The sequence below is a fragment of the Antechinus flavipes genome, chromosome 3 (genome assembly GCF_016432865.1).
Source record: "Antechinus flavipes isolate AdamAnt ecotype Samford, QLD, Australia chromosome 3, AdamAnt_v2, whole genome shotgun sequence".
NCBI lineage: Eukaryota > Metazoa > Chordata > Mammalia > Dasyuromorphia > Dasyuridae > Antechinus > Antechinus flavipes.
The window spans coordinates 574,878,306-574,900,949 of NC_067400.1; the positions used below are offsets into that span (position 1 = coordinate 574,878,306).

Here is a 22,644-nt window from a genome sequence, read left to right on the forward strand (position 1 = left end):
CTTTGGGGAGGGGAGAGGGTTTGAGCAGGAAGGGTAATGGTCAGGCTAGAAGGCAGAGGCCCAGCCCAGGCCTGGAAGGAGGGGGAGGGTACGGGCTCCTGCCATTAGCGTTACTCACTGGCTTCCAATGTTTGCCAGAGTTGACTGGGGCCAGATGGATGGGGCCCGGGTTGAGTGGTTCCCACTTAGGCAGGAATGCATACCCGCTCCAGCCAGGCTCATTCGAGGAGCCAGCCAGGAAGAACAACATCCCAACCTTTAGCCTCGAAACCCACTTTCTCCTTCAGATTGCAGGGCACCCTCTCTTTGGGCTCCGGGGCCCACTCGGCCTTGGCAGCTCGGAGGCAGCAGCAGTGCTAGGAATAGTTCTTACCTACTTCCCACGCACCCCTCTCACCACTGCACCACCCACTGCTCCCCCCCTTTCTGAGGGCCTGGGGGAGGGAGAAAGTGTTCCCCAGAGGAATCCTTTGCCCCCCTAAGACCCAGGCCTTTAGTCCTGTGTGTTGGGATTGGCAGGTGAGGATCTGGGGAGCCAGGAGTGAGGGGCTATATATGTATACATATAAGGAGGTCCGACATGGGGGTTCACAAGGAAATCCCCACTCTTGCTTTCACAACATCCTTCCCCCAATCTGATTCTAGGGCTTGTCCTGGTCAAGGGAGTGGGTCGCCCTCCTATCACATCCATGACTTCTCGCCCCCTCCCCTTACTCCAACCCCTTCCCAGGTCCGAAGGTGGGTGACAGGGAATACTGAATGCAGCTCCCATCTTTCTAATGAGGGGACCTTCGGCCGGGCCGGCGTCTCCCATCCCGGCAGCCTCAGGACTAGGCTGAGGTGTCCTGAGGTTTGGTGGTCCCCCACTGGGGGGGCTGGGGGAAGCGGGGAAGAACTGAGATTCCTAGGACCATCTCACAGCCAGCTTGAGAGGTTGGGGGCGGGGGGAGGAGGGGCGAGGCCGCGGCGGCCCCGGCGTTTGCCTGGACAGGGGGTGGGGATAGGGAGGCAGAGGCGGAGCTGGGGGACGGGGCAGACGGGAGGCGGAGCCCTCGGACTGCAGGGGGTAGCGGGGGAGCGCTTCGGAGAGGCCCTAGAGTCAGCGATGGAGAGGAGGCGGCGGGAGGGGAGCGGGGCAACTGGGCCCAAGCGGGAGGAGCCCGCCTGACCAGGTGAGTCGGGAGGGGGCGGGGGCGGCCGGCGGGAGCCTCAGTGCGGCAGTGGGCCGGGGAGGGCTAGCAAAGGCCCCGCTTACGTCTCCCCCATCCCATCTTCATATGGCAGCGTCCCTCGCACGGAGGGGAACCGGGTCCGGAAACCATTCAGGAGCCGAGGCCCAGGGAGCGGCCGCCAGCCCCTCAGCCTCCGGACTTCCCAAACTTTCTCAAACTTTGCCCCTTTCCCTCCAATCCGGCCCATCTCAACCTGGCTCTGACCGTCGCCTCTCCTCTCCCCCACCTCCCCGCCTAGAGAAGCCCCCGCCGCCGCTTGGGTTCCAGCGCCCCTCGCTCTGAGCTCTGCCTGTCTGGGCCCAGCCGGATTCGGCCCGGGATCTCCCTGCCAACTTTTGCGAGTGTCTCGGACACTTGGACCCACATGCTATTATCTCGGGCTGATTTGGGGCAAACTCGGGTCCCGCCCCCGTCGGCCGAGCTAGAGGGAGGGCCCGGCCTGTGGGCGGAGGAGGACACCTAGCCAAGCCTACGGCCTCTGCACCCGCCCCCACTCTCCAAGCTTGGAGGCAAAAGGGGAGGACCCTGTTGTCTTATCTCTTATTCTGTCTCTCACTCTCATCTCTGCGTTTATCACTGTCTTACCTTGACTTTGCTGGAGCCCGGGGTCTGGACGGGATGGGGGGTGGGGGGGAGTAGGCGCTGGTCTCTCCCTGTCCGAGCCACTGGGCTGGGGGGCCCTAAGGAAGTCGTGAGACTCCTAAGAACTCCTGTTCCTGGAGCTAGGGAGTAAAAAATGTGCGTGCGTATGAGCGTGTGTGTGTGTGTGTGTGTGTGTGTGTGTGTGTGTGTGTGTGTGTGTGTGTGTGTGTGCGCGTGTGTGTGTTTGTATAGGGAGGAAGGTTCTTTCCATATTACAAGGAGGACACCTATTAGGGAGGAGGCCCGTAGTTATCATTAGATGTCTAGAGCCAGGTGTTTGTCTACCCGAAGGCAGATAACAATCTTAATGAAACTCATCAGTAAGATAGTTTAGTGGAGAAAGCCCTGGATAAAGCAGTTTAGGAATCAGCCATCACTTTCCAGGCCTCGGGCCTCAGTTTCTCCTCTACTACAAATCGGGCTGCAGGAACCAAGGCTCATTACAGATAATGGTTTATGTTAGCTTTTTTCACCTTAAATGGACTGCGGGTGGGTGGGGAGGGTGTTCATGGGCATCTATCGCTCTAGCTGTGTGTGAGTGTGAAAAGAAACGACTGCTTTCAACCCCAAGTTAGGCGCTGATCTGCAAGAAGCACTAACACCCTGGGGTGGTAAGAAGAGAGGTTTGAGTAAATAAGAGTTCCTATTGGACACCCAGCCCGTGGCACCCTGGAAGAGACATTAATTAGCCCCTGCAGCCCAGAAAGATGTCAGCTCTTAAATGGTGGTGGAGGGGAGCAAGAGGCCCCTTAGTTCTCCTATAGACACCCCGCTTCCTGATCCTTCCTCACACTCCTTCCTGCCCTCCAAAGCAGCAGACCCCAGAGGACAGGAATGGGGTTATTCCTTACCCCTACTCCTACTTCCACCCTGAGGTGATTTCTCCCTAGCTTGAGATGGACTCTGCAAAGCAGCGATGACTACCAGAGATGACAGCTGTCAGTGGCAGGATGGGGTAGTCCATGATAGGGGAATGATGGGGAGAGGGATAGGGACAAACGTGACGCCTGAGGGCTGGAGTGGGGGGGGGGGGAGAGTGGTGATGAGGAGTGGAGGAAAGGAGGCCAGGGAGGCAGGAAGAGGGGGGATGATTCATCGAGAAGGAGCCTGAATTGGAAACACTGCAATGTGGGGAAGTGTCCCGGAGAGGCCGGGGAGGGGAGGAGGGGGAGGAGGAGGAGGACGGGATGAAGAGGCATCCCAGGGAGGAGCTAGGCTGGCTGGCACTGAGGTCCCCTCGGCCGTTCCTCCCCCCTCCCAGGCTACAGCGCTCAATCCCAGTTCTCGTTCCTTTCCCCTTCCTCCCTTCCCCTGCAGTCTCTCCATAGTACTCATACTCACTCACACACAGAGATGGTTGTTTTCCAAGCCAAGCTCCAGCCCGGGGGCAAGCAGGGCTTCCTCTTCTCATCTTAACTATCTCACTGCCTCCTTGATGTGTGTGGGGGGGAGGGGGAAAAGGGGATGAGGGTATCCTACCTTACAGATCCCTGAATTTGTAGAGATTCTCAAGTCTTCAGCTTCTCCCTCTAAGTACCTGGGTTAGAGCTGTGAAAAGCTCTAACCTGGATCTCTCCTACTCTATCAGCTTTAGTTCTGGCTGAGGATTGGTTTGGAAGGAAGCTGGGGGTGGGGGAGATCATAGTGACTGGTCCTCCCAAATACACAACGCCCCCCCTTCACCCCCCTCCTCCCGGAACGGAGACATGCGGGCCCTCGCCCGGGCTAACAAGGTTTGCCGGGCTAGGTTAAGGGTGGGCGGGAGGTAGGGGGAGAGCCCCCAAAGTTCTCCCTCCCGTGGGTCCCGGGAGCCACGTGCGCTGGAGGTGGGGGGTGGAGGGGGTAGGGGAGGCGGGGCCGTACTCACCCGTAGAGAATCTGCCGCTGCGGACACCTCGGGCCCTTGCCCCCCGCGCAGTCCTGCAAAGAATCGGGGGTTGGGGGTGCGTAGGGGGCGGCCGGAGTCAGCCCAAGCTGGCCCCGGCCCCGAGGAGCCTCCGGATGGGGCGGAGAGCGCGTTGCGGCCCCACTGCCCTCAGCCTCTCCGCCGCCGGCCCGGCCAACTCTGGCTCCCGCCGCGTCTCCCTGGCTCGGAGCTTCGCTGCGGAAAACCCGAGCGGGGGCGGCTCCCCGCCTGCGGCCCCGGAGAATCCGGGGGCGCCGGGAAGGGATCTCCAAGCGGGCCCTGAGAGCAGCACCCCATCCTACCGAGGCACATCCCCAGACAGACCGAGGCTCCGGGGCCAGGGCGCCGAACCCGGGCGTCCGGGCTCCGGGCCCCGTCGGCTGACACTCCTTTTCCCTCCGCAGAGAGCCCTGACGACGGGACGATGACTGCAGGGAGCCCCGGAGTGCGCGGGGAGGCACAGACCCCAGAGTCCCCCGGTCTGCCCTCGGCCCCAGCCCGAGCTTTCCGCCGCCTGGGCCGCCGGCGGCGCCTGGGCCGCCGCCGCTGCTCCCAGCCAGAGCTGCTGGGGCTCCGGGCTCGGCTGCGGCTGCGCTCGCCGTCGGGGGCCTTCGCGGCGCTAGGGGCGCTCGTGGTGCTGGTGGGCATGGCTGTGGCCGTGGCGGGTTACTGGCCCCACCGTGCGGGGACGCCGGGGGCCCGGGCGGCCAACACCACGGCGCCTGCAGAGATACGACGGTCGGGCCGTCTTTCGGGCCCCTCCGAGAAGCTGAGGCTCCTGGGACCCGTGGTCATGGGCGTAGGCCTTTTCATCTTCATCTGCGCCAACACGCTACTCTACGAAAATCGAGACTTGGAGACCCGACGGCTCCGCCAAGGAGCACTGCGGGCGCAGGCACTGCGACCCCCCGACAGTCCTGCCTGGGACAGCGGCTCCAGGACTGCCTTACCGCCGGGGGGAGTCTGGCAGCCCGAGAGAAGAGACTTCTCGCCCCTTCGGGGCGCGTCCCCCGTCCCGTCAGTGCGGAGCTTGCGTTCGGAGCCCCCGAGCCTCCGCCCAGCCCTGCCAGCGCCGCCGCTCACCAGGTGGTCGCTGAGGGCCCCGGGGCCTCGGGGGGAGCCCTCCCCACCCTGGAGCCCCCGGGGCAGGCTGGGACACGTAGTCATCGCCGTGCAGCCGCAGGTTCTCGCTGCACACTCCAAATCTCTGGACTTGGGCCGAGGAGGGGTGCTCCTGGGAACCCCGCCCGGCCGCGATCACGCCCATCGCAGCTGGCCCCGCCTGGACTTGCTCAGCCTGGGAGGTTATACCAAATTGGACGGCGGCGGGGACTTGGGGGCCCGGGTCTGAGGAGCTCCAAGCGCATACTTCTACAAGACTGCGGTGTGTGCCCGGCGCGGTGGGAGCAGGACCGAGGTGTCCGCACGCCATCGCAGAGCATCTTCCAGACACACAAGTCGGCATGTAGACCTTGAGCTCGTACCGGGGCTTCCATCGATCATTGTTCTCCCCGGTCCCGTCTCTCCCGGGTCTGACTAGTGGGAGAGGAGAGCCGGAAGCCAGACCAGCTGTTCCTGCTCCAGGCCTGTAGCAATACCTGGAGTACTTATTTCGGGTTCTGACAAGTTCTTCCTCTTGGCCCGGGTCATCCACTGATCTTTGATCTGCTAAGCTGCCTCCCCAAGTTAAGCCAGAGCTTGGTGCTGGTGGGCATGGTGACATTTTAACGAAGGTGGGGGGGGGGGGAAGGGGATGGGATGGAGAGAATGGATGACACACTGCAGTTCAGTAGTTATTGCTGGCACCTAGAAGTCCACGAGTCGCTGGGGGAGGCACCCCCAACTCTGTCATTGCAGAGTGCTGATGTGCTTTGGGGAAACAGGCCCAGGGTGCAGACCTCAAGTCTCTTCCTCAGTTACCCAGCCCACCCCATTCCCAGTTTATTCCTTAGTTCCAGAACTACAGTAGCGCCTCGGGGTCTCAGTCCTAGTCGGAGCTCCACCCCCCCCCCCCCAAGCACCTCCCGGTTCCACAGGGGCCTAGTTCCAGTTGGCCTGGGAGAGTGGCTGCTTCCCAGAAATCTTTTACGACTAACTTGGAAGCTGCCTTTTTGGCAAGGTAGGCGCCAGGACCCAGAACAAAGGCCCGATTTGGGTTCCCTTCCCATGATTCATTTTTGCTAAGGACATAAGAAGACCAAGTTATAGGAAATAAGCAGAATAAGTCTTTGTTTGAAATTTATTGAAAAAGTCATACAAGCAGCAAGACCGACCCAGTATATCTAAACACTATCACAATCTATCCTTCCTCTCACTACCAAAGTCCCAAATAGCAGATCTGATCATCATCTAATTTAATCTAAGGATTTTTCCAGTTTGATTCTGCTGCCATAGTTCCTAGTTCATCAAGAAATGGAAACAGCTATTCAATACAATACATAATTGTGAGGTTTTTTTTGTTTTTGTTTTTTAATTTACAAACCTTCATTTTTTTTTTCTTTGCAACTAAAATAATACATTTGAAACGGATTTGTAGAAAGGAAACCTAGACTGGGGACCAAATGGGTGGAACAGGATCTGGACAGAGGAAACCAGTTAGTGCTGGAATGGGGGCTTGGATTCCCCAAGTCTCTCCTTTCCTGCTCTCCCAACTGGATACTGAGTGGGCCTGATATGCTGTAAACAGAAGCTCTGGATAGCCTGCAGCTAGGGATGATAGCTGGAGCTGTGAAAGAGCCATCCCTGCAGTCTCATCTTGGGGTGGAAGAGAATAAAACTGTAGAGAAAGTTGTCTACGTGTGTCTTGAGTTGCTTTGGTCAACTTCCTGCTAAATTCCCAAATTTGGGAGGGCTGCCATCTTTTTCCATATTTTCCCTGGGGGTGGGGGACACAAAGAAGAGGGGAGGGAAAAGAGACCATCTCCTTTGCCTCTGGTTCTTTTCAGATTTAAAATATAACAGGCAGAGAAAAATCCAAATAGTCTCAGCATTTAATACCGAGTTCCAGTCAAGGGGAGGAGAAAAGAGAGGAACTATAGGACAGGGAACAAGGCAGGCCAAAGATCCCCAGTATGCTTGAAGAAGCAAAGAGACCCACGGGGGAGACAAATGTTTGACTAAGGCTGCACAGCTATTGAGTGAACCCCTAGTGAGCCACGGGTCTGGTACTAACTAGCTGGATGACAAGGGCCGAGCTCTTTAATTTCTCTGGTGATTAGTTTGCTTCAGTCATTGAGAGGACCCTGCTTTAAGGATGTATGAAGTTAGGATGAGGCCCAGCTCATGTTGGTGCTTTAAAAGTCATTATCACTCATGTTCCAAAAGTCACACCACAACTTGCCAGGGAACCTCAGTCCTCCTCCTTGCCCCAAAGAGTAGCCTCACGCCAAACTTCGTGGGCCCCATGGGATATTTGCTCATGTTCTCAGCTCTTGGCTCCTATCCTGTCTGTGGGAAGATGATACTGTGGGCCTGACCTCCACAGAAAGAGAAGCTCAGGGACATTTTCCCTACGAATGGTGATGGGCTCACAGGGAGCCTTCCACTCGCTCGGGCCCGATTCCCTAGGTGACAAAGGAATGTGCTTGCTTGGCCGAGCCTTCCCCCACCCTTCCTGGGAGTGAGTGAGCAGCTTCCTCTTGGGGACTGTGGGCTTTGCTATATTCTATACCTTGCTCCCATCACTCTCTTGACTGGGGGCTGTGTCTTCATTGGCTCCATCCTGGATTGGCCTTTGTGACTAAAGCACCATGTGGGGGTCTGCCTTCTCCCTAGCTCACTGAGGCTCACTTTTTTCCCTTGCTGAGATCAACTCCAAAGTAAGTGGGTGCTGATGGCCTGCACTGGCATCCCTCCTGGTCTATAAGTTCTAGGGCAGGGAGGCCACGGAATGGCAGTCTGAGGGAGGCGGCTGGCCTGAGCGAGCTGCCTTGGACAAGCTGTTATCTGCCTTTCTCGCCTCCCCCCCGTAGCTCACCTTGGCTTCCTCCTAGGAAGCCCCTGCTCCTTTCCAGTTCAGATTAGGGCTCTGTGGGATGTTTTGGGCTAAAGAAGCAGGCCAATGGGGGGACCAGTCACCATGAGAGAAAATCCTCAAGTCTAGGCCCCAGCCCTGGGATAGGTTAGGCAGGTGCCTCAGAGGCAGGCACAGGGGAACACTGCAATCATGAATCCTGAGGTCATTAGTTCTCACACTTCAAAACCAAATCCAGCAAGCCTCAAACAAGAAGAAAAGTCAAGCCTTATGAAGGAAGACATGCTCAGATGCCCAGGTCATGCTACAACCCTGGGGAAGGAGACAAAGGTCCCAGGCCCGAGAGGGCCTTGGTTTAGAGAGCGACCCCTTTTGGCAGGCCCTCATGAGGAGAGGAGAAGCGGCCAGGTCCGGGTGCTCTGACACTTCCAGATCAGTGAAGCTGTCTCAGGCTTCTTGGCAGAATCTGACGGTTCAAGGCCAATCCCAACACTGTCCAACACATGAGCAGCGCGTGGTCAGAAACAGACTGCCTCTCACACCTCATTAAGCCTCCCCATAATCCCTCCTGAAGCCATTGGGTAAGACAGATTTTCTGATGCATTCGCTGATCGTGTTGCTGGGTGAATGCTGCGCAGTCCACTTGGGTGGTCAGCAGCTGTTGTTTTGAGACTACTGTTCAGGGAGTTTGATCTACTGTGTTGGGAGGGGGGAAGCTGTTTCTGAAGGGGCCAAAAGGTTAAGGAGGTGGGTGACAGTTCCATGAATGTGCTTGAGAATTCACAGTATCATATATTTGAAGTTCCAGTTTCTTTGCTCTAAATAGCTACTGAAATCGCTTTTTGGGGAAAAAAAAAAAGTGTTAGAAAGAAAAACACTACATTCGCAGCCGAGGTCTCTGCCCATTATGGTGTGCATTTGGCTCCCTGCCCATGATTCACAGAGGAACACCCTTCTAATCAGGCACTGGGGAGATGCCTCCACTACTCTGGGCTTCAATCATGCGGATGAAGTGAACTCATTGGCTCCAGAGAGAAGAGTTGGTTTTTGTAGCCACGTCTGTCACGAAGATGGTACAATAAAGAACAGAGACCGATAACCTGCTTTTCTCCTCCAGCACAGTGGATGAGGTTCTTGTGAGGCAGCAAAGTCCATGGAATGGTCAATGCCTAGGTCTGAAACAGGTATGAAAAAGTGAGGAGTGCAAGCCACCCTGAAAAAAATCACCACCGATTAGCTAAAAAACAGTCCAGAGAGTAAAAAGCTGGGCAGTTTCTGACATCACAATCTAGAAAAAGCTATGGCAAAGGCTCAGTGGCATCTAGAAGAATCCCACGTCATTAACTCCAAATGCAAAAGAAGATGAATTTTCAGTGATTTTAGAAAAATCTTGAAAGTTCAAAGCCTGAACGCTGAAGGAAATTTCCTTATTGTCCTGTTACGTTTTCTCCAAGACTGAAAAAGGAGTGGGGTGAGATTCCTGGAGGAAAAAAAAGAAAGGCAGATCTGAGAGAGAATAGAGAGAAAGTCAAATCAGCTTATTGTGCTTTGACTTACAGGCACATGAGATTACAAGTGGCAAATTTTGGGGCTAAAAATCATAGAATCTCAGAACTCAGAAGTCATCTAGTCTAATGGTTCTTAATCTGGAGTCCATGGTCCCCAAAGGGGTCTGTGAACTTGGGTAGGAAAAGTATCTTTATTTTTACTAACCTGCAACTAAAATTTAGAATTTCCTTCAATTATTTAAAGACATTCTGAGAAGAGGGTGTTCATAGATTTCACTGACTGCCAAAGGGGATGGTGACAGAGAAAAGACTAAAAACCCCTGAACAACATACCCAACAAGTAGTCTCCAGTTTTCTTTGTAAGCTCTTTAGTGAAGGTCAGCTTACTGCCTATTGGAGCAGTCCATTCTTCTTTCAGACAGCTTCCCTAAATCTACTTTTCTACAGCAACAATGTGGCTCTGCTCTCAGGGCCAACAGACCAAATCTTGCCCCCCCTCCTCTTCCATGTGACAGCCCTTGCAATTCCTGAACAGACCCCAGTTACTTCAACTGATCTTATGATTACCCTCTCCTGGATACTCTCCAAACTGTTCATGTTCTTACTACAATGTGGGACTCAGAATTAAACAGGGGTCCCCAGGTGTGCTATGACCAGGGCAATCTGGTCACCTTCCTTGCTCTGGGTACCATGTTCCTCATCATGAGGCCCACGATTATCTTTGGCTGCCATGTTGTAGTGCAGACTCAGTGAGCATAAAGTTCATGAAAATCTCCAAATCTTAAAAGAGATGTAAAAGGGCAGTATTCATCTTATCTGTAAAGTCCTCAACTTGAATTTCTATAGTTCTTTCGAGAATCCTCCAATAAAATCAGCTGAATACTATCTCTACTTTACAGAGAATAATGCTAACAGTTCAAATTCCCCTAGCATTTTAAGATTAGCAAAGGGCTTTATGTCTAGTATCACACTTATAGATGCTAACCTGAAGCTCGTCACACAGCAAACACATTTTACAAATAGGGTTGGAACCTAGTCTCCTGAGACAAGTGTCATTTGGCCTATTCTAGAAGAGGAGGGCAGAGGAGATTCTGTCAAGTTGCACTTAAAATACAATGGCTTCCTACTCTATCCATTCCTCACTTCATTTATCCATACTCATCTTAGTCTTCACCTCCCCAGATCCCAGCTGGCTCATCCTTGCTGAACAGTGGTGATACACACTCTGAGGCACAGGTCAGTCTTCCTAAGTGATATCGTGGGGACCCTTAGGAACACCTTCTTACCTGAGTTACTCCTCAGCAATCTCGGTCTCCTGGTGGACAACAACCTTGGTCACTGACATGTCGGGATGCTGCTCCTTGGCTTCTTTGATAGCCTGAACAAGGACCTATGAAAGAGAGTTGAAGTAATTTTTAAAAAGTCTATCTGAGTCCATTTACAAGGAAAGAACATGGATTTAAAAGAGCATCTGGAGATTTTCATGAACTTTATGCTCACTGAGCCTGCACTACAACATGGCAGCTTTTCTTCTACCCTGAGGCCCTAACAAGTCTAGGGCAGCACGGATGCTAATCTAACCTGATTAGGTCAGAGGAGATAAAGTCCAGCTCCTGGCTAGATGGCAGTAACAAGTGGCAAGATCTGGTTGCTTTGGGGGAAAGGGGGGAGGGGGAGGAAGAGCTCACCAGATGCTTCTGAAAGGATTACAGAAAGTGAAGAAAAGAAGCCTGCACTAACAGCTCAAAAGTGGAAGAGGCTGGAGCAAGGAGCAGGTTAGCTCTCTATCCCTAAAGAGCTTTTATGACAAGACTGGCAATAACATGTTAGAAACACTGCACAGGTGATTCCTCCTCAGATATGTACTGGAATAAGATGACCTGTACAATAATTTTCCCCCTCAGACATGTGAAGCAACAGAATGGAAGAAATTGTAGGGTAGAAGTAGCTTGATGGAATCAAGTTAAGCAGCTGGGAAGGGAAACATAGGAAGAAAGAAATCTAAGGGAAAGAGCCTGGCCATATGAAGAAGAGGTAAGAGTAGATCAGAGAAGCTAGCAGAAACTAGAGAAGCAAACACAGAGAAGCAAATAAAAGATAATGTGAGAAAGGAGAGAAAACTAAAAAAAGGGTGGAATAAGAGGAACAGAGATTTTCTATAGGGGCAACACCTAAGTTAAGCCTTGGAAACAGCTAGGGGTTTTAAAAGTATTCCAGACATGGGATCAGTCTACACAAAGGAATGGAGGTGGGAGATGGAATAAAGAAAGAGAACACTCCATTGTTCATTTGGGCAAAAAACATGGAGTACAAGTAGTGGTAACATGTAAGGTTAGAAAGGTAGTTTGGAAGCAAATTATAGGGGCCAGAATAAGAAGCTTGTGTTTTATCCTTGAGGCAACAAGGAGCCCCTGAAGATTTTTATGGAAGGAAGTAACATGGTCAAACTTGTACTTTAGTGAGATTATTTTAGTAGCTATATGAAAGAAGGCTTAGGGAGGGAGACGGAAACAATAAGTGAGGAAGGGACAAACAGAAAGACAGATGGACTGGAAGTAGGAAAATTACTTTGGATGCCATTATTACATTTGGGTTCGAAGTTATGAGGACTCAGCTCAGGGAGCTGTAGTGAAGTCAGACACAAGCATACACCTGGGGAGCAGGTAAAGAGAGGTTAAGGAAGAGAGAACAGAGAGGGGTTAATTTAAGGGAGCAAGTTCCAGTAGCAAGAATACAAGTAGAAGAAACAATTTCATTAGCCCCCAAGGAGTTTACATTTTACTAGGGCATACAACGAGGTGATCTGGTGGAAGCAGAGAACATTCACAAGAGGAACAGAAAGACTGACTTTGTGCCTTATGAGCTGTCCCATGAAGGAATAATAAGGATTCTAAGACACAGAAATGAAGAGTGGGTACAAATGCATAAAACTGAAGCCTGGAATAGCTTATGGACTGTAAGCCAATAAGCATTTAAGGGTTTACTCTATGACCAGCACTGGACTAAGTATGGAAAGATAAAAAGCAGAAAATTAAAAAAATGATCTAATGAGGAAGACAACATCAATTTACTAGGTACAGACAAAATAGAGAAAAGGGAAGTGGAAGGTAATCTTAGACGAAAAGGCCCTACCGAGCAAGCAGCCATGGAAGACCAAGATGGGCCTCCTGTGGAAGAAGAAACTTGAAACGAGTCTTTTTCCTCTAATTTTTTTTTACTTTTTTGGGGTGACTTTTTGAGTTCCAAATTGTCTGCTTCCTTTCACCCCAATTCCACATTAGAGATGGCTACCATTTCATATAGATCTTTATGTGGAACCATATAGTACATAATTCCATATGTCAATTCTTTTTCTGGAGGAAGATAGCATCTTCCCGTATAAATTTTTTGTAGGTAATTCAAATGTTCATCTAACCTGAGTGGTTAGCTTAGTCACTCACAGTAACCCTTTGAATGTTATTGGTGTTACTGTACACAACATTCTTTTGGTTCTGCTCTTTCACTCTTCATTATTTCATGAAAGTTTTTCCATGTTTTTCTAAAATCTACCAGTTTATCATTTCTTACAGCAGAGCAGTATTTTATTCAAAACCATATACCACATATATACTATACATATAAATATACACAACCATATGCCACAATGTGTTTAGCCTTCTCCAATTGATGGGCATCCACTTAATTTCCAATTCTTTATCACCATAAAAAGAGCTGCTCTAAATATTTTAGAATATATAGGTTCTTTTCTCCCCAATTACTTTGGGGAGGAGACCTAATAGTGGTATTACATACAGTTTTACAACTCTGGACATAATTTCAGATTGCTCTACAAAATGGATGAATCTGTTTGAAGTTTCACCAACAATATATTAGTTTCCCATTTTTTTTTTCATTTCTCTTTCACAATCTAATAATTGTGAGATAGTAGTTCAAAAAAGTTTTATTTTGTATTTGTCAAACAAATAATGATTTAGAGCATTTTTCATTTGATTGTATATAGTTTTGAATTCTTCATCAAAAAACTGCCTGTTCATATCCTTTGACCCATTATCAATTGGGAATGTGCAGTGCCTTGAAGGAAATCAAAGAGACTAAGAAGTGGTGGTGGGAAGCTAAAGTTGTAGACATGGAGGACAATCCACTTAAAGGCACAAAATGCTATGTGGAGGAAATGTCAAGACGGCCTACGTAGTTGGACTGTGGGATCTGTGGAAGGCAGCTTTAAGTGCTGGGCTGGGGAGATGATGTTTAATCTATAAGCAACAGCAAACCAGTGACTTTGAGGAGAATGGGAGTGATCTCAACAGAAACAAGATAGATTTGGAGAAACAACAATATGGAGGAAAATGCAAGTTCCATTTTGTTTATGCTGAATTTAAGATGCTGATCAAGGCAAACATGCAGGCGAAATTTTGCAATGTGGGGAACTAGTGCTGTGAAAAGAGTTTTAGTCTGGAAACATACATTGGGAATCATCTACAAATAGATGTTTTCCTGACTAAACTTAGCAATTTGAGAGTCAAAGATCATATCTTCTGCTTTTTGTCAGTCAATCAGTAAACATTTATCAAGCACCTACTGAGTGCTAAGCGATTGGGGAGTGAGGGGAAGGAGGAGGAGATACAAAAAAGGTAAAACACAGTCCCTGTCCTTAAGGAGGAGACAACTACAAACAACTATATACCCATAACACGTACACATACACATACACACACACACACACACACACACACACACACACACACACACGATAAATGGAAAATAATCAACAGAGGGAAGGAACCAATATGAAGAGGAATCAGAAATTGCTTATTGATCTTCTGTGGCATTAGTACAAGCACAGGATTTGACAAAGAGAAGTATAGCAGGACACAATGTCCAGTTCTAGGCATCAGATTTGAGGAAATAGACCAAAAAACTGGAAGGTATTAGGAAGAGGATCATCAGGATGCTCAAAGTTCTTAAAATCATATTCCATGAAGACTAACTGGGACAAATGAAGCAGTTCAATGTGGTGCAGAAATGTGGTGGGGTCTGGGAAAAGGCTGCTATCTTCACAAAACTTAGTGCTATCTTTATTTGGCTGAGCCCAGGGCTGGTGGGCAGCAGTTATGGGGAAGTCAATTTTGGTTCCATATAAAACTCTTCCTAACAATCAGAGGTCTAGAGGACGAGTGGTCTGACCAGTCCCAGCTTCCCCGGCAGGACTGCTGCTTCCCATTGATTAAAAGAGGAAGAATAGTGGGATAGTTAAAGATTCCTTCGGGACTAGACTTATGTCCTCTCCCTTTCTCTGCTATCCTAGTTTCTGGGCCCTTTTTATTATGTGTCCTTTATATTTCAAACCTGACCCTAGCCCAGCAGTGCAGGGTCGGGGGTTTTTTGGTTGATTTGTTTCTGCTTTTTAGTTGAAAAATTATCTGTATCCTTAAGAAAAGAAAGAGGTCTAATTAGATTTTGCAATGTTGTCGATGACACCAGAGGCACAAACATGCAGCTTTTCCACCCTTGTTCTCTTTAAGCTTCGCAGCTAGTGAATAATCAGGAATAGTAAGTCTGACTTTTTAATCTCTGATTGACCAAAGCAAGCAAATCACATGTCAGAGCTGGAAGGGACCCCAAAGACACAGTGAGTTAAGGCAAACCCAGAATCCTTCCCAGGCCTCCCAGTGCTTTCCCCACCACACCATGCTTATTATGCCTCATGTGCCCAAATGTACAATAAACACAAGCCACTTCCCATGATATTGCCTTACCAAACAGCAGCAGGGCTAATTTCCTGAGTGCTGACTTTCCACCCTCCTAAGTGTGCACAAGTAGTATGGAGCTAAATCTTCTTTCTCTAGCTTGTTCTGCCTAATGTCCTTTCATCAATTAATTAGTGACAGAAGTTAGGGTAGGGGAAGATGTTCAGTTCCATGAGTCCTTTAGAAGAGGGCCTAGATCTTCTACTCTTGCATCCTTCAATACCCAGAGCTGTAGCTGAGTACAAAGCAGACACTCAATAAAGATGTCTATCAGATTGTGAACTCTCCACAGGGAGGGACGGTCTTTGTCTCTTTTTCTTTCTTTTTGTAGAGTTTAGCACAGTGGCCCGAACATAGTACATGTGCTTCAATATATGTTTACTGACTGATCCCTAACTGGGGCTTCACTAATCCGTTACCTTTCCTACCTGATCATGATCAATGTCGGCATCTCCTGTGATCACAATTCTTTTTTCAATCCGGGTCTCTGAGATCCCACCTTTTACGGTCTACAATTAAAGGGATATGGTTATTAGGGACTTTCAAAGCAAGAGAGAGAGAGAGAGAGAGAGAGAGAGAGAGAGAAACTTTGAATCAGCTGCTGCTTAACAATCGGATCTCTATTTTCATCCTTTTCTCCAAGATCTCGTTTGGATCTGTTACAATGATTGGAACTAAAGCTCCTTGGATACCTGAAGTCTACAATACAAACATCCTTTTCCTTTCTTTATTCCTATTCTTTTTCCCATTTCACTGATTAAGGAAAGCTACCATAGAAGGGGCAAGAAAAAGAGGGGAAAGAGCACTGGCCTTGGAGTCAGAACCTCAATCACTTTCCTCTCTGGGGCTCAGCTGTCTTCCCTGGAGAGGCAACATATCACGGCAGATGGAGAGCTGGCCTGAGAATCAGGATGATCTATAGTGCTTTAAGGCTTTAAAAACTGCTTTACATCTATTATCTGGTTTTGCCAACCCTCAAAGGCAAGAATTTTCATTATCTTCATTTTACAGATGAGGAAAAGTGAGGGAGATGGTGGTGATGTGATTTGCTCAGGGTCATAAATCTAGTAAATATCTGAAGCAGGATTTGAACTCAGGTCCCCTTTTTGAATTTAGATCCAATTCTTTGCTCTTTCTACACACTTTGGTCTGAGTTTAGAGGGGCAGGAAAAGAAATTGATGGTTCATATTTGTATCAATCTTGTGAGGCAGGCAGCGCAAGACTGTTTTGCAATAATACTGTAGACAAGTATGATCATTTCCAGTTCACAGATGACAAAACTGAAGCTCAAAGTCCTTAAACAACTAAAGCCCAACCTGGGTAAGTGATAGAGTCCAGCCTCTCAACCAAGTGCAATGCCAGAGAGCTGAACACTGGGGAAATGCATTAATGAAAAGCATTCATTAAGCCCAGGGCCAAATCCTATTGGAACAGAGAGGTACAAATAGAAGCAAGGATCTTCTTAACTTGGGGGGAACACAGTTCCACAGAACACAGTGGAGGCCCTCTGAGGAGTCACCCTGAGGGGAAGTGATGCCCTTCTCAGGCACCTACCCCCCAGCTGAGAGTGAACACAATACAACTGTGCAGCCTTTTCCTTGCATTATCTTGCCTCATAGGGCGAGGCATTCCTACCTCAATAAACATGTTTCTGGAAGCCTGGCTTGCCAAAATAGACTCCCACTCTTGGCAGCATGTGGTAGAATAGACTAGAATGGGGAAGAAACTTAAAACAGGAAGACCACTTAGAAGACTGTGGGAAGAATCCAGGCAAAACGGGAGGAGAGCCTAAGCTCAGCTGGTGGCTGTGGGAGGGGAGTGCCAAGACTGCCTCGCCTGGGATAGAGATCACAGAAGGTATCTCTACCCCATTTTCTTTGCCACTTGTAGAATATAGGTACAATTAGTGGTCCTAGTCAGGGAAATATCTTTAAAATGGCCTTATGACTTTGAATTTTCCACAGAATTCCCACCTCCATCTTTAAAAGGTCCTAGTAATGAAATCTCTACTTCACATTGCCACTGTTATTAACTCAGTGATGTGAATGGTTCCTTCCAACTCACCATTATCTGTCTAATTCCTCTGAATATATTACACTGAGAAAACTGGGGTCTCCAGGGTAGCAAACTGATTAAGATCACAGTCACACTACTAGGACAAAGACCTGTGGCTTCCAGCTCCCTTCTTTCAGTATTCCTTTCTTTACACTAAGAGGCCTCAGACACTGCTTTTGCCAGCTAGTCCACAAAGAACCCATCGGGAATTCAACAAATCAGTAACTTTAAAATGGACAAAGAATGTTAAGAACTCCCTCTTCCTGACCTTCCAATTTCTGACAGGCTCCACTATTCTTCCAGTTTCGGGTTCTTCATCTTCTGCACCCTCCCAGTCTCTCGATCATTCCATCCTCTGCCAAAATGCCATTTCTACCTTAGACAAAATCTCTCACTTCAACCCTTCACTCTGCTCACACAGCCAACATTTGAACTTAGATTCTCTTGCCTCCTGCCTTCAAGTGGCTTTCCCATTCCACTCTATTCTGTAACCTGCTGCCAAGGTCATTTTTCTTCAGTGAAGCCCTAGCTATGTGACTCCCCTTCTCAGCCTACTCCAGTGGCTACAGAATATAGCTACTGTTTAATTTTCAAAGCCCCACACCCATTCTGGAGCTTCACATGGCATTACCCCCCCCCCCCCCAATCCTCCCTCTGAGATCCAGCCAAACTGCCTTTCCTTGGTTCCTCTCTCACCACACTCCCCAGTCATTCCTCATGCCTGGAGGGCAGTTTCTACTAAACTTTATGGCACTGGGGATTTCTCTTCATTTAATATCCAGCTTAGGAGCTTTTTCTGATCTACCAACTGCTAGTAACCTCCCTCTTCTTAAACTACCTTATATTTAACTACTTTGTGTGTGGATACATATTTGACTTTGTATCATACACACACACACACACACACGTCCCTTTCTATTAAAACATACATTCATTTTGGGTAGGGACTGTTTCATTCTATGAACCTGTATCCCTAGTGTCAGGCACTGCAACAATTGATAAATATTTGATATTGATAGTTCTTTTTAGCTAATAAAGCACTTTTCTCATAACCAATGACCAGGGTAAGTAATGAAATTATTAATACCCCATTTCCCAGCTGAAAAAACAGACCAAGAGAAGATGTTATTTTCTCAAAATAAACTTTGTAGAAGGGACTTGAACATATGTTTGTTTGTTTTTAATATATCTAACACTTAAAACAACATTGTATCTATCACATTGTCTCCTCAGGACTTAAATTAGGAAGGGATCTTTCAGTGTCTCCTCCCTTTCTTCATAGGGCACTCAGCTTGCTATTGTGGAGATCAGTATTCAACTTCCAGGCAGGAAGTCGAGAGATTTGAAAATAATTCTGCTTGGGGACAAGGTGGAGCTCTACATCCTTGCCAGGGCCAAAGTATTTTGGGGAAGAAAGTAGTCAGCTCAGCGCTCCAGCACCTACCAACTTCCCTTTCTACAACAGTATGTTACCTTAGTAATCTGAGTCGTGGTGGTGCTACTTGTGGTCTCTGATGTAATGGTCTGAGCCGTCAGCAGGACACCAGGGTCTAAGTCACCATTGCCTTCATCAGTCTGCAAAGTCATATACCACCATTAAGCATCTTACTGGGTAAAATGACAGATTAAGAAGGATATAGAATCTGCCACTTCCTTGGCTCAGTTGCACATTTTAAAATAATAACCTAAGTCCTACAGAATGAATCTTGAAGTACCAGTCCCTCTGACAAAATCATCCCGAGTAAGGAAAGGTTTGGTCCCCTCTGTGGCTAAGGGGGCAGTGGCAGTCTAAGGCACAGACCTCTAAACGGTAGGCTGAAATGTGACCCTGGCTAATGGCAGGGCCAGTACTACTGGAGACCCATGGCCTCGTTGCATGGGCATGGGACTATCCTGAGAACGGCAGAAAACCACATCTCACGTGAACTGGAAATAGAGAAAGACATCTGATGGAAGATCAGGAGACAGGACCCACATCTTAGAACACATTTCTACACATTATATTGTTTCTACATTTATTAACGAAATTTATAACCATGAAACAAGGAAAAATTCAACCAATTCACTTAAAGGATAAGAGCTGAGAAGCCATCTTTTTTATTAACCTTTTTATGATGATGAAAGCAAGTTAACTCTGAAACTATCCTTTCATCTGAGAGATCTTTCATGTACATGTCATCTTCCTCATTAGAATATAAGTTCCTTGAAGGGAGGGGCTATTTTCGCCTTTTCTTTATTTCTCAAATGAACTGAATTACTCATAGATTACAGAAGATGAGGCGAGGAACAAAGAAAGAAAGGGAAGATGGAGGAAGGGAAAGGAAAGAAAGAGGGAGTGGAAAGGTGAGGACCTGACAGGTTAAATATGGGAAGAGAAATTAGGAGCAGCAGGTTGGAGCTTCCCAGTCTAGCAGCTGTACTAAGGGGGCTGCCCACTCCCATTCCTACCCCCACCCTTATGGGATGTGCTGTAGGAGGTTTGTTTTTCAAGTATAATTTGGACTCAATGTTTCGAATTTGCCCAGTGACAATATTCTGTGATTCTAGGCAGTCATTGGGCTCTGTTCAGTTTTGATCCTGCCTGTGGTTTAGTCCCTGTATTGGGGATATCTGGAAGGAGCACCCCCAACATTTTTCTGTAGAAAGGGAGGGCTGACATCAATGCCCCTGAACAGGGGAGGAAATGACTCTGCAGATTAATCCCCCTCTTCAGTGGGAATGCTGGGAAACAGCAGAAAGGGAGACAAAGGATTGGATGATAAGTAAGGGTGGTTTTGGCAATCAGTCCAAAGATGTACCTCATAGAGCAATGAACTAATAGGCAAGCATTTATTTAAAACTCATGTGCCAGATTACAGAAAAAATTAAGCCACCCCTGTGTTCTAGTAACTTGTGTTGTTTTGGGTGAGACAATATGCATGCATATAATAAGTAACATTTACATGGCACCTACTATGTGCCAGGCAACTGTGTAAGTACTTTATAATAATTATCTCATTTGTATCTGCAAATAAATATACATTTATAATTCATATATACAAAATAAATACGAGGTAATTTGGGGGGAGACAACATTAGGACTGAGCACTGAAAGAAACTAGAGATTCCAAGACGCAGAGGTAAAGAAAGAACACAACCTGAATGTGTAGGTCCAGAGATGGGAGACAGAATGTGGTACATGAAGAACAAGAGAAAGCTATCTCATCTGTATTCAAGACTATTCCAAGTAATGCATCATACTCCTGAGAAGGAGGGTTGGAGCCAGGCTGTGGAGAATTTTAAATGATAAAGGAGTTGATCCTAGAAATAAGAGAATATGATGATAGTTTTAAAGCCCAAAGGGACCTGAGTGTTCCCAAGTCCAGCTTCTTCCTCATTACAGAGATGATCATCTGAGAAAGTTGGCAGGGGTTAAGTGATTTGTTCAGGATCTCAAAGCTAGCACATATCCAAGGTGTAACTCCAGCACAGAAGAGTGACATGATCAAACCCATGCTTTAGCAGCTACATGGAGAATGGCCTACAGAGTAAGGGACCTAAGGCAGAAAGAAGCTGCTGCAATAGTCTAGATGAGCTGTGATGAGGGCCTGATGATGCTGGTGACACTATGAGTGAAGAAAGGAAAGATTGGGGAGATGGAATCAATAGAACCAGGCAACTGACTATATGTGGAGGTGAGGAAGAAGCCCGATTGCAAGGCTGCCAACCTTCTTGGGTCCCAGTCTGCTGCTCTGGGACTTCTGGTCTCAGCCAGCCACCGAGGCATAGAGTAATTGGTGACAGTCCCCTAATATTTTCCTGAAACAAAACATTTTGCTCATCATTTTCTTCCCCAATCCATCCTTCCTCCAAGTTTTGAGTTTTCTGTTGAGGACATCACAATCTTTTTAAGTCATCAAGGCTCAGTCTTTAAGTCAGATTTCCTTCTTGCCCATATTCAATCAGTTGTCAAGTTTTAGCAGTTCTACTTCCATCACCATCCATATCCCTCTCTTTGGTCACCACACTATTTCAAGCCCTCACCATTCCTCAAGTGGAATATGACCACAGCCTCCTAAGCAGGCCCAACCTGTCTACATATCTACCGAAATAATCTTCCTTTGCCATAACTCTGACCACATCATTCCCCTCCTAAAGTATTTTCAGTGGTTCCCTTCTGCCACTTTTTCAGGAATAAAATACTGATGCCTTAGCTTGGTATGTGCAGCCTTCACAAGTTAACTTCAGCCTACTTTTCTATGCTTTTAACTTAAATGATGGTTTTGGGAGTAGGAATGCAGACGTTAATCCATAATGAACTGTGAAAAATGCTGAGAAGAATTATCAATGAATTAGAGGTAGAAAAGGCTGAAGCAGAGAAGAACTGAACATCAATTCATGATCGTGAACCTAGGTACTTGGGGTGTTTATGTGGGATGGCTTGTGGTGCCTCTGAAGAAAGAGAATCAATCCCTTTTCACACCCTTTATATTCCAGCCAAACTGTAGTATTTGCTTTAATCTATATTGGTCCTCCAGCTGCTGCTTCCCATAATGTTCCTACAATACTGTCTTGTGCATTTCTGCTTCATTCCAGACTTACTTCCAGACCCTACTTTCAGTAGAAAAACTTTCCTGTTTTCTCCCTAATACATTTATCCCCTACATACTTATCTATTTACATATTGTATCCCACTCCCCAGGAAGAAGTACAAATTCTATGAGGGCAGGACTGTCTAAATCCCTAAGACCTAAAACAGCTCCTGAATCCTTGGCCAGGGAGATGAAAGTCTGGGGCAGAGTCCTCTTAATCAGCTTACAAGTTCCCCCTCCATGTTCCCTCATCTTCTTGTTATGTCCCTACAAAGAGAAGTGGGAATGATTTGCGTTCTGATTTCTTTCCTACATATACCTGCCCCACAGGCAGCAGCCTCCTTTCCTTGATCCTTTTTCTAGTACCCTGACCCAGGTTAACCTGTAAGTCATCTATTAATTCCAAGGATAACAATCCAGTTGAAAGGAAGTAAAATAAGAACTAAGAGACTTCTAAAGAATTTGCTTCTTTCTTCTAAAATATCCCTTGTAGCAGTTCTCCCCAAATCAGGTGAGCTTGTATGGTATAATATGGTAGTAAGAGACATGTCTGAAATGGACTTTGGGGAGCACACTTTTCCTAGTTCCCCAATGACACCTCAAGCCCTCTATTCCCCCATGTTCACAATCTTGAATTCACGGTCATCACATCTCTCCCCATCTCATTCATGTCACTCTCCCCTTTCTACCCCCGTCACTCAACAGCAGTTTATTACTGATCACTTCTTCCTTCCTACTTCAAAAAACATCTTCTTAGGACAATCTTCATCACCTTATTTGTGCCTGGAAGACTCTTGCTATTCTTCCTCCATTCTCACTGACTATGTCTTGTCAGTCCCTGAATATACTACTGTGACTCTCTAATGTCTATCCAATTCAAATTTTTCTGCCTAATCTTTAAAGTGTTCTACAATCTACCTGCATCATCCTTGACACTATTCTCACGAGTGTCAACTAGCCATCCCCATTTTTAAAATTTCCAAACCAGATTTGCTAACCTAGTTATCAT

The 22,644-nt window shown here is 47.7% G+C and overlaps 2 protein-coding genes across 21 annotated transcripts in view; one reads left to right on the forward strand and one right to left on the reverse strand.

Moving 5' to 3' along the window:
- Positions 1-942: 942 nt before the first annotated feature.
- Positions 943-5,229, forward strand: TMEM200B (transmembrane protein 200B). Of its 2 annotated transcripts, none has more exons than XM_051988025.1 (2): positions 943-1,172; positions 4,185-5,229. In XM_051988025.1, exon 2 carries the CDS (start codon positions 4,205-4,207, stop codon positions 5,129-5,131), a length of 927 nt encoding a protein of 308 aa, XP_051843985.1. In that variant the 5' UTR covers positions 943-1,172; positions 4,185-4,204; the 3' UTR covers positions 5,132-5,229. The 2 variants fall into 2 exon arrangements, with proteins under 2 accessions (XP_051843985.1, XP_051843986.1); XM_051988026.1 differs by lacking the exon at positions 943-1,172 and adding an exon at positions 2,030-3,607.
- A 772-nt stretch (positions 5,230-6,001) lies between these two features.
- Positions 6,002-22,644, reverse strand: part of EPB41 (erythrocyte membrane protein band 4.1) — a 210,157-nt gene continuing 193,514 nt past the window's right edge. For 17 of the 19 annotated variants that reach the window (XM_051988017.1, XM_051988006.1, XM_051988019.1 and 14 more), the window contains 4 exons: positions 18,538-18,639; positions 15,437-15,517; positions 10,548-10,651; positions 6,002-9,233 (listed from right to left, as the gene is read on the reverse strand). In XM_051988017.1, the coding sequence (XP_051843977.1) occupies positions 10,553-10,651; positions 15,437-15,517; positions 18,538-18,639 (282 nt within the window). In that variant the 3' untranslated portion in view covers positions 6,002-9,233; positions 10,548-10,552. The remainder of the gene's footprint in view (positions 9,234-10,547; positions 10,652-15,436; positions 15,518-18,537; positions 18,640-22,644) is intronic. The other 2 variants (XM_051988016.1, XM_051988024.1) reach the window with 1 other exon arrangement.